This window comes from Halichoeres trimaculatus, unplaced genomic scaffold (genome assembly GCF_033239565.1).
Source record: "Halichoeres trimaculatus isolate MK-OKI-2021-1 unplaced genomic scaffold, fHalTri1.1 fHalTri1_scaffold_2, whole genome shotgun sequence".
NCBI classification, from domain to species: Eukaryota; Metazoa; Chordata; class Actinopteri; order Labriformes; family Labridae; genus Halichoeres; species Halichoeres trimaculatus.
Window position 1 is genome coordinate 16016422 of NW_027437180.1, and position 10996 is coordinate 16027417.

Below are 10996 nucleotides of genomic sequence, written 5' to 3' on the forward strand. Positions count from 1 at the left end.
AAATGATTCAGCCCCTTCATTAAAAGCACCTTGCTCTTTAGTGTCAGTAAGTTGGTTCTCTATTACAGTCTATTTTTAGTCTTTTGATGTGTACTTTGTCTCATGTTACAACGTTCCATTAGGATCCCCTAGAGAGCAACTTAATAACTCAGGGCATTTATTTCTATTAACAATATAACTCAGTTGTCGCTCATTGATTCTTCATGCAGCCCTGCAGCCACCCAACCTCCTTATCCACATGGAGAGCCTATGGAGGTGGACTGAGAGGGGGTCTGTTTGACCACATGAGGCCAAAAGGTTTCACTCTGAGGTAAAGTCAAACTTCAGTGACGACTCATTAAGAGAAGTGAAAACCGTTAAATCAAACAATATCTGAGAGCAGTTTCACATATAAAGTTTTTATTCTGGTTTATTCTTACACTGGTCATAGCTGCTTGTGTTTAGTTGTCATTAAGAGTAAGGATGTGTCTCCAATTTTGCTGCACTTTAGTAGTTTACCATCATTAACTTAGGTTACATAAATAATTGTGTCCATCCTCTGCAGGTAAATACAGGTACAAACCCAGTCAGGTAAACAAACTAACATAAAGTGTGACTTACTGGAAGCTACAGCTACAGCCAGTGGCCAGAAGCTGTTCGGGGCAGCTCTTGTTGGTTGAACTCAAGACGAACACAATATTGATGGAGTCATTATCATGAGAAAATGATCTTTATTATGCCCAGATAACAAGATTGTAAGTCGTTATCATGAGATAACAGTGCATTAAAAAGAACAAAGATCCATGGCTGTTCTAAGCCTCTGTAGAACAGAGCCATGTTAACCTGATAACCCAGTTTATTTCACTCTGCTGAGGAAACTTCAGGCCTTTTTAGAGACATTCGGGACAGTTACAAGCCACAGTTTAAACTTTCTTTAACAAGGTGTCACAAATACTGAACAACACTGCAAAATAATTTAACCAAAACCCTTCTTTAGAGCAAAGACTGGATTAAAAGACACTGACATCTAAGCCTGTAAAAAAAAAACCTGAAAAAATGTAATGTTAATGTAAAAAAAAAGAACAAAAAATAAAGGAAATAAAATAAGTAATAAAAAAGAAAAATATATTTTTTAACTGCTGTAGAAATATGTGTAGGAGGAACATCAGTGTGAGCTACAACTGACTGGATGAATTTTTGACATTTAACAGATGAAACGCTGCAGCAGGCCAAGAGCACGGGTGAAGGGTCATCGGGTGAAGGGGACCCTGACTTTGTCAGTTGTTGGAGAGAACCTGAAGAAGAAATGAAAATTCTAATTTCACCCAAGCCTTGAAATAAATTTTTCATACATCAAACAGTAAATAGTCTGTTTTTATCATTTCCCTGTTATTTGACCTACCTGTTTTACATCTCATAGGTTGCTGATACATTGAAGGATGACACAATTATACAATCTACCTCTCCTAATAACATAAAAACAACATTACAAGTCCCATGTACCCAGAATAATGAAATGTGTGGCTATTTCTACAGCAGGTATGATAGAGCAGTGTTTTCTTTTTCTGTTTCACAGTTTTGTTTTCATTAGTAGCGCTTGCTGTCTTCACTTCTCATCTATGACACTCATAACGGCTGTTTTCTTCTGAGCTTGATGGAACTATTTGCTGATAATGTGAACTGGAATCTGCTTTATTTTAAATAAATGGGTGTTTTTGATTCTTTCACATGACAAAAATAACATTAAGAAGTAAATGCATCCCTTTATATTGTGACTTACACATTTAACTCAATCATTTCAGTGAAAACTATTTTCTACTGTTGGGGCAAGAACCATGAAATAATCAAATGCAAAGTGAAATAAATGGCTGTGTTTTTACAAAGAATGAAGAACATTTGAAATCATTATTTAAACATTTATCTAATTATTAATGTATTTCATAAATCACCATTTTGTATTACTAATGACACATATAATTGATAATTCAACAACACATGGATTTAATCAATTAAATATATTCTTATTTGCATATTTCTTTATTAATATTATTATACAATATTATATGATATTATAATATATTGCATATTTGATTAATTATTGATTTGTTTAGATATTTAATTTAGGCACTTTTAGCCCTCCATACCCTAAGTTCATCATACTTTACCTCCTCATGAGTTGAATGACTCAAAAACATTTGCATCTTTAAACCACAGGATGGCAGTATTCAAAGATAAAAAGTACTGTGAGTGCTATGTTGATGTATTGATATTTCTGAAGAAAAAACAAACAAGCTGAGTTCCTACAACAGGAGGTCCTCATCAGTGTTTAACAGATCATAATAACGTTTGTATGCATTAATGAAATGTTTTGCTGAGCGAATGGCAACCCTAATATAACAATTCCTTTGAAACAGTGCTTGAAGCCATGGAAGGCACATAAAACTTACAGATGAGTTGTTTGTGCAAGTACAACAGAATCCTGGAAGCCACAGTGGCTGAGAAGTGCAAACCAAAATCACAAAGTCTGATACACTTTTACAACTTTAAACAAATTTACATTTTACAAAACATTTTTATGATTAAAAAAAAGGAATTTAATTAGCAAAACACTTTAACAAAGGAAAAAACAAATTTACAAGATTCAAACACTTTTACAAGTCCTGAAACAAATTTACAAAGTCAGAATTTTGACAGAAGGGGAATGTTAAACATGACCCAGAAGTGATTAAAGGCTGTGTAGCCCTTCCTCTTAGCCCTTCACCTCAACCTTCTGGGGAATTGGGACACCACTTCACTAGAAACCAAGTGCTAAGGGGTAAGACAAGGGCTAAGGGGTGGAATTGGGATTGGCCCCAAGTTCCTCAAGTCTCTGCTTGAAGGATCTGTCTCCTCGTCAGGTCAGTGCTGTAAAATGGAAAAATGAAGATGCAACTCTAACTGAGGAGCAGGTGGAAAATCTTCATTTTGTCCTGATGTGGACTTGATGTTTCACTCTCTGAACTGTGAGAGTGCGCTGGGCCCTATCAGTTTCTAATTGTTTGACATAAATGCAGAGGTTACTAAGACTGTCTTTGCATCAAAATGCAGTTCCATTTGTACATTTTCCCCAGGATATTTTCAGACATTTTCATGTCTTTTAAAGTGAGAAAAAGAGTTTCGATATCAGTGTCAAAATAGTTCATCATATCATCTTTAAGCTGTTTGATGGAATCAAATAGAACTTACTGCATAGCTTATTGATGCAGTTTGGGGATTTATGAGAAGAATATTAATGTGTCCTTCAACCATACACAACTGCAGATGGTAGATGTATCCAAGATTCTTTAATAATTAATGAGACTAAATATGCTCAGGAGTTATGAGATACACATTTGCTAAAAAGGGAAGCAAAATGGACCAGATCCCTCACGACATACACAGTAACCATCTTGGTGGTTAAGAGGCTACACAGTTCCCTTAGCTTCCACATTGAGGTTTGCAGCAAAAGCTGAGAAATCCTCATAGAGCTCATTTTGAAGTGTTCATTTTTATAGCAGAATTTAAAAAGTTTAGTACAAAAAATGAAAATGTTTTTTTGTCTATTTACTTGATTTCTTAATTCATATAAACTGTTCACATTTCACACATTATCACAACTATTTCTGGAATCGGGGTTGTTGTATCCACAGGATAAGATGGAGAGTTATCCTTCAGAATTCAACCATTCAGAGTTTTAGAATATGTAATCCAGCATTACATGTTTGTGCCGATAACTCAGAGGGACGCTCCCGGCCCTCAGTATCCCCGCGGGGAAGGTTTCTTTAACCTGACTGCAGCTCCTCAGCCAGCTGACACATTTTACAGCCAGCAGGAGTGTTCCAGCGCCGAGGAGAACCTTGAGGAGGGTGAAGCCTCTCCCTTTGCCACTTCTGCTGTCATCTTCATCAGAACCTGGAGACACATATTCCCAAAGCACAGAAAAGTATTATAGCCTGGTCTGTTATTGTTTCATGCATTAGGTAAGTAAACTATGAAGAGCTACCCTTCAAACTCTCACAGTACTGGTTTACTCATCAACGGTAACGTGGCTGTGTTTGTGGTTTTATGACATACATATATCTTTCATACTTTTGAGTTTCTCCCACCCACCCAAGTTTCAGTGTTTGATTTTTTGGCTCACTTCACTGAAAACTTAACAATATACATAAAAATATAATGTATTCATCAATTCAATTCTTGTGCAAAACCTGTTTGCTCAACTGCAATACAAAGCGATGTGTGCTAGAGATGATGCTGGGATGTAACAACTAATGTCAGAGTGGGCTGATACTAAAATCTGACAGCCTGACCAGTCATACAGCATGAAAAAACACCATGCTAACCGATCAGGCCTCGCTACCAGAGGATATCTGTGCCTGTTAAAACCAAGGTAGTAGAGCTTTAGGGCGTCATGACAGCAGACATTGACCAGAGCTACAGTTCTGGCTAGTGGAGCGAGACTGAACTACAGCTCAAACACAACATCTCAGGCCCAGAGTGATAAACAAATACATTTTAAATATTAGTTTAACAGGCTAGTAGTTCTGGTGCCACCTGTCAATGTTGATGACGTTGAAAAATTAAGATAATGAACTGTAATTATCCCTGGTCTGTAGTGACTGATAAAGTACAAACAAAGGGTATGTTAAGACACGTTTCTATCAAGCGTTCAGTTTGATATCATGCATTTTGTAGTGTTTCCATTGTCTAATCCGAGGACAGGTCCCCAAATTACGGACCCTTACCGTCCCACTTTTTGGTATCCTTTTGTTTGGGTACTGGACATACTAATCTGACCCCAGCAGGTGGCGCTAGAAACACTGCAGTCTGTTGGTTGGTTGTAAGAATTGTCACTTTGTAACAAACAGGGTTGCTACAGCTTAAGCCAAGTTACATTCAGGACCTTCTAAGACTGTTATGCAATTTGAAAATTAATTTAAGACCAACTTCACAACAAACACAAATGGAAAAAAAAATCACATCAAATACAAAGGGTGAGGTACAATTAATAGAGTCACAGCTGCAACAACATCAATGTTTGTTGGTTCCGCTACCGTGATGCGTGATGATACCATGAGAGCCACTCGGTAAATAACTTAAAAAATAAATACATGTTAGCATTTATTGAGATCTGGTACTATCTAAAATCATACTAACATGTGTTAACATATTTTAGACTTTTCAATATTAGTTTAATACATTTAAAGCCCATCTCAGGCCTTGCTTTTAGATTCATGAATTCAATGCCTTTTACGCCTTTTTATGGATCTACAGGAACCCTGAACAAAGAGCCACATGCCAATCACAAAGAAAAGGAATGGACGTCTTGCGTCGTTGCTCTTTGTTTATTGTGTGGCGTTTTTCTGCTTTGTTAGATTTCTTGCTGTGTCGCTATGGCGTCACGCTATCTTGTAGTTGATGCTCTTATTGGCATCTGGCTTACGCACCACCTACCAAGAAGGGCACAGTTGGCTGTGGAAACACAAACAGGATCAGACTTTGCCAATCCAACCCCTACCAAATCTGATCCATACGGGACCACTTGGTGGGATCGGGCTTAAGCTGAGTACAGTCCTGGACCAAGTGGTTCTGGCATATGGTAAATAAAATGGACTTAACTTAAACACCACATGCCACATTCACCCACATGTTGAAAGTGCCATTTATATTTTTTCAGAAATAGATGCGAGTGTCTTGTTGGCTGTATCACACATATCAAGGTGAAGATATTAACTTTAACTGTCATAAAGGCCACTCTATGGATAAGTGTTACAGCTTAGCATATGATGTTTGCACCAAATGGCTGTGCTCTGATCATAGCTGGTCTGCAAAAAGACAAAGAACTGATAGACACAAACTTGTCCTCACCTTGACCTTTCCAGGACTGTTCCAAACCAGACATGATATAACTCCATCTCACAGCTCTTGGTTTCTTGTGTGTTTTGGGTTTTCTGTAGTCTTGTGGCACTTCACTGTAGTTTGTCACAAGTCTGTTGTTGAGCATAGTTATGCTAATGTTGCTATGTGCTGTTTGTTCATGGCTTAAAGAGGCTGACAACCATCCGGAGGTGTTGCTTTGAATTGTTCTTACTGCAGAGTCAGTGTAGCTGTCAAACATTTGCTCATTATAATCGTAATTCTCCTCGTTATACCACTCCACCACCGGGATGTCCATGTAAAACCTCATCTCTGTGAGAAAGGAGGTGAGATCCATGTGCGAGGTCTGCAGGGCTTGGATCAGTTCAGAGCTGATTTCATAGGTATCATCAGGACTGAAGCTGCCTGAGAAGTCGCTGTCATGCTTGGTTACATACACCGTCTCCACTGCTCTGCTCTTCACCTGGTAGCTGATGATGAGGCGGTCTGTGTTGTAATCACCTTCAAACCCATAATTTTGAGTCACATATGGTGGAAGGTCCTCAGACCCTGGGTAGGTTTCTGTGTTCAGGTTTCCAACTTCGTAATACACAACCTGAGAGAAGAAACAGAGAGAAAAAGAAAGTGTGAGAGGAAGAGAAGCGAACTTTCCAAGACTTGACTGTCTCTGCTCTGTTTTACTCAAACTCATGGCCTCATGAAGCCTCCCCTACATAATACTGAGTGATCTGAGCTCAGGAGTCTGGATCTCAGTGCGGGGAGTGTTCTGGTTCCTACTTGTGGTAGGAACCAGAACACCTGGTCTTCTAACTATATTATTATATATCAATCAACTATTAGGTGTATGCAGGAAAAAAAGTCTGTATGGAGAGCAAAAGCAGGGGGACCACCATCCAGCGTAATGACATCCTGGCTCCTGGATGTCATTTCCCAGGGGTTAGTAATCTGTAAATACAACTGCATGAGGACCAGTTTACAATCTGTTCTAAGTCAAACTTTTACAACCACTGCATGACAACACCCACCACCCTCTGCATAGCACCTTCACCAGGCAGAGGAGTGTGTTCAGTGGCAGACTGCTGTCACTGACCTGCTCCACAAAGGAAGTCTTTTGTACTCATCTGTATAACACCTTAAGCCGTGTTTCCACCAAGCAGTACGGGTCGGTTCGTCTCGGTACGGTGCGCTTTTAGCGGCGTTTCCACTGACTCATCCCAGGACGGATCCCTAAAAACCGGGACGAGCCGTCCCACTTTTTTGGGACCCTTTCGTATGGGTGCCAGACTGAACCGATCCGCTCTCGGGAGGTGGAGCAACACACTGCAGACGATTGATTGGTCAAAAGAATTGTCACTTGCCCCGACAGCGGCTGCATTTCTCCTGGCGGCACACAGACTTCTCTGAAACGAAGCTTGATTGCACTTTGTAACAGAGAGTTTCATGAAAATCACAGAGAGGACGAAATGCTGCATGTCTTCCATCCGTGCTCTTTGTTTACTGTGTCGCATTTTCTTCTTTGTTGGATTTAATAGCGGGGTAAGCTGCTACGGCATCGCGCTATTGTTTACCAGCTGCGGCTTCCAGCATCCGGCTTACACGCCGCCCACCACGAGAGGGCACAGTTTGCTGTGGAAACGCAAATGGGATCAGACCTAACTGTACCAAACCGTCCCAAACCATACTGAACCGACCCGGACTGCTTGGTGGAAACGCAGCTTTACAGTGAGGGCAGGGGGATAGCAAATAGTGACTCTCAGACTCAATCCCCCTTTTCCTTTTCCCTATTTGCACAGCTGTCCTAAGAGTCAGCCTCTACTTGGACACCAATGTAATTAGTTGGACACTTTAATGTTTATGTTTAATGTGTATAAATATATACATAAAAATATATATACACACACTCACCAGCCACTTTATTAGGCACACCTGTTCAACTGCTTGTTAACACAAATTTTTAATCAGCCAATCACATGGCAGCAGCTCAATGCATTTAGGTAACTGCTTCAGTTCAAACCGAGCATCAGAATGGAGAAGAAAGGTGATTTAAGAGACTTTGAACCTGGCATGGTTGTTGGTGCCTGACGGGCTGGTCTGAGTATTTCAGAAACTGTTGATCCACTGGGATTTTTATGCACAACCATCTCTAGGGTTTACAGAGTATGGTCCCAAAAAGATAAAATATCCAGTGAGCGGCAGTTCTGTGGGACAAAATGCCTTGTTGATGCCAGAGGTCAGAGGAGAATGGCCAGACTGGATCAACGCTGGTAGAAAGGCAACAGTAACTGAAATAACCACTGGTTACAACCAAGGTCTGCAGATTTTCTTCCTCCTGAGCTGCAGAACCATCTGGGTCTGCCTTGGGGTCTAATACAAAAGAACGTATCCTACTCTCTGCCATTCTATTAGTGCTATCAATGCCTTACGGTGAAGTTTTGGCAAACAGCAAACTCGCTCAGTCTGCTCCATTCAATGTGGCAATTTTGTAAATACTGCCATACTGCAAAAACCGCCCCCTGGCTCTACCCCCTCCGCCCCTCTGATCGAACTGACCAATCAGAGCACAAAGGGCTGTGACGTTGCAAGGTTACTGGAGGTCATTCTCCAAACGGAGCGTTTCAACGAGATCTTCAGAAAGGCCTAAAATGAGGATATTGAGAACACTATTGTGGGGCAATGAAGGAACTAAATGACTTGTACTGAGGGCAGAAATGCTTTACAGGCATCCTAGTCTGGCATAGTGAAAAGGAGAAACAAGCATGATATGTCCCCTTAAAGTCCAATTTACACCATGTAATCTACTTCACTACTTTTAAAATCACAGGTTGCCACTGAGAACGCCCACCATCTGAATCAATATTCAAACCATCCAGATGCATATTGTCGCCAGTAAGGCAGTCTGATCACTACTGTGCCAGTGAAGTAAGGAAAGGAAAACTCCGCCACTGCAAGCACAGGTTTGTGGAGATAAAATACCAACACTACAGAGTTGATACTGGGGCTGATACTTGACTAGTGCCCGTGGCCGTACCTGGAGGAGTTTTTCATGTACAGAGGGAGAAAAGGAGAGAGCCTTCAGATGCATCAGTTATCCTAAGAGCTGTCTATCATTTTCTGAGATGTTGAATGAACTGTATATGATGTTAATGTAAAAAATTCTTCTTGTACCTTGCTGCGAAACTCTCAAACACACGCCTTTGGAGCATCGTGCAAACAGTGATTGGGTCACAAAATCTGACTGGGTGCAGATTTTTCTGCAACACTGGCAACTTGTTTTTCTTGAGGAAGTTCTTCATGTGTGCTTGAGTGCATGTGTGCGAGCATATTCAATGCTTCTTTTCTTTTTCTTTTCCTTTTTTTTCTTTGACTACAGATATACAGATTATGGAATTTAGAATGTTAGAATGCACCAGTGCTTTCACTGGTAATTGAGTACAATTTAAGCAATGTAACAGCACTTGAACTTGACTATACATTTTTTGTACTTTTTCCACCTCTGTCAGAGATATGTAACTTCTGGAATGTCTCTAAAATAAAAGGAAGATTATGAATACATAAACATATTCACGTTAAATGTCACAAACCTGTTTCTTCCTTTTCTTTCTCGGCAGGTTTAGAACAGGCAGAAGTTCCTCAATATTCCCAAACAGGTGGAAGCCATAACAACCTCTCTCTGGATGACAGTCTGACACCAGCTGTTGAAACAAACTTCAGTCACTCTAAATATAGGAAGTACCTGTTTCTTATACATTTCATTTTTTAAGAAATTCATCTGCAGCAACTTTTTTTTTTTTTTGTGAGAGGCATGCTGAACTCTGGCGATGACCTTGTATGGGACACAACTGAATGTAAGGCTTGATAATTGCAGTGTTGGATGATTGGTTGATTGGTTACTACTATTAAAAATGTGCATTAACTTATCACATTATCATCTTTATTGTACCTTGATAATTAGCACACTTTTAATGGGCTTGCAGGTCACACAGTTTTTGGCAAACCAAAACAGAAGCTGGAGGCCATGACGAGGGAAAGGACGACCAAACCCCGAGTTCATCAGATGGTCAAAAGTGCAGAGCTGCCCCTGAACCATAGTTGGGCTAAAACTGTGTATATGCACGGGCACTCTCACTCACTCACTCACTCACACACACACACACACACACACACACACACACACACACACACACACACACACACACCTTTATAAATAACATGTAGAAGACAAAGAGTTTTCCAGATTTAGTAACGAATAAAAAGGGCTGAAAATAAATAAATAGATAAATAAAAAAATTAAACGTATAAAAAGCAAACATACTTGCAAGTCTTGTTATACAGCTCTCCCAATATGAAACGGAGGACATGTGACGAGAGGTTTATTACATTTCAATGTATCCATATCAAAAAAAAAAAAGAAAATTAAAAAAGAAAAAAGAAAAAAAAAAACTAAGGGGAGCAATAGTCAGTTTTGCTACAAGATGTGTCTAACTTGTTGAGCTTATGAGCGATATTTTAACATAGGCTACAAGGTTGGGTGAAGAAAAAAAAAAGAATTACATTTGATATACGGACAAAGCTGAAAGCTACTTAATTAAAATAAAGACTAAGATGACAATGAGGCTGAAAAAAAAATCACATATAATGTTAAGTCTACCGTCTGAGCCCCAGTCAGCAGCTCTTCCTCTTCCTTTTTTTTTACAGTCTATGCTCTTCCTACACTGACGCAGTTGAAAGGTCGGCGTGATGACACAGCTACCGTAATTTCCAGACTATATGCAGCTACTTTTTTTTTCTCACGCTTTGAACCCTGCGGCTTATACAATGGCGTGGCTAATTTATTTAAGACCGCCAGGGGGCGTTCTTTAGGTCGTACTCATTCAGCGATGACAGCGGCATTGTTATTTGAACACTGAACTAATTTAAGGTTTATCTTTAGCCTACAGAATACATATGGGCCTAATTAAAATAACAAAATGATTGCTGATCCAGGATCACCCGTAAGTTCATTTTTGCTATGTATTTAAACTAATATATAAGCTATTAAACCAGCAAAAACAAAACGATGCACGACTTCAGCCTGTAATGTTACAAATGATGTAAATTTACACAAAATTAACAAGCTCTGACA

At 39.6% G+C, this 10996-nt stretch overlaps 1 protein-coding gene across 2 annotated transcripts; it reads right to left on the reverse strand.

Moving 5' to 3' along the window:
• Positions 1 to 2066: 2066 nt before the first annotated feature.
• Positions 2067 to 10571, reverse strand: LOC141808478 (uncharacterized). Of its 2 annotated transcripts, none has more exons than XM_074695105.1 (5): positions 10187 to 10571; positions 9815 to 10007; positions 9456 to 9566; positions 5866 to 6469; positions 2067 to 3909 (listed from the first exon to the last, which is right to left on the reverse strand). In XM_074695105.1, exons 2-5 carry the CDS (start codon positions 9959 to 9961, stop codon positions 3692 to 3694), a joined length of 1080 nt encoding a protein of 359 aa, XP_074551206.1. In that variant the 5' UTR covers positions 9962 to 10007; positions 10187 to 10571; the 3' UTR covers positions 2067 to 3691. The 2 variants fall into 2 exon arrangements, with proteins under 2 accessions (XP_074551206.1, XP_074551214.1); XM_074695113.1 differs by having other exon boundaries at positions 9815 to 10011.
• Between the last annotated feature and the right edge of the window lie 425 nt (positions 10572 to 10996).

Coding starts and splice junctions, on each gene's coding strand:
- LOC141808478 (XM_074695105.1), bottom strand. CDS start 9,961: ATGGTTCAGGGGCAGCTCTGCACTTTTGACCATCTGATGAACTCGGGG. Junction 6,470..9,455: donor GAAAGAAAAGGAAGAAACAG/GTTTGTGACATT, acceptor TTCTTCTCTCAG/GTTGTGTATTACGAAGTTGG. Junction 3,910..5,865: donor ACAGTCCTGGAAAGGTCAAG/GTGAGGACAAGT, acceptor ATGTGTCTCCAG/GTTCTGATGAAGATGACAGC.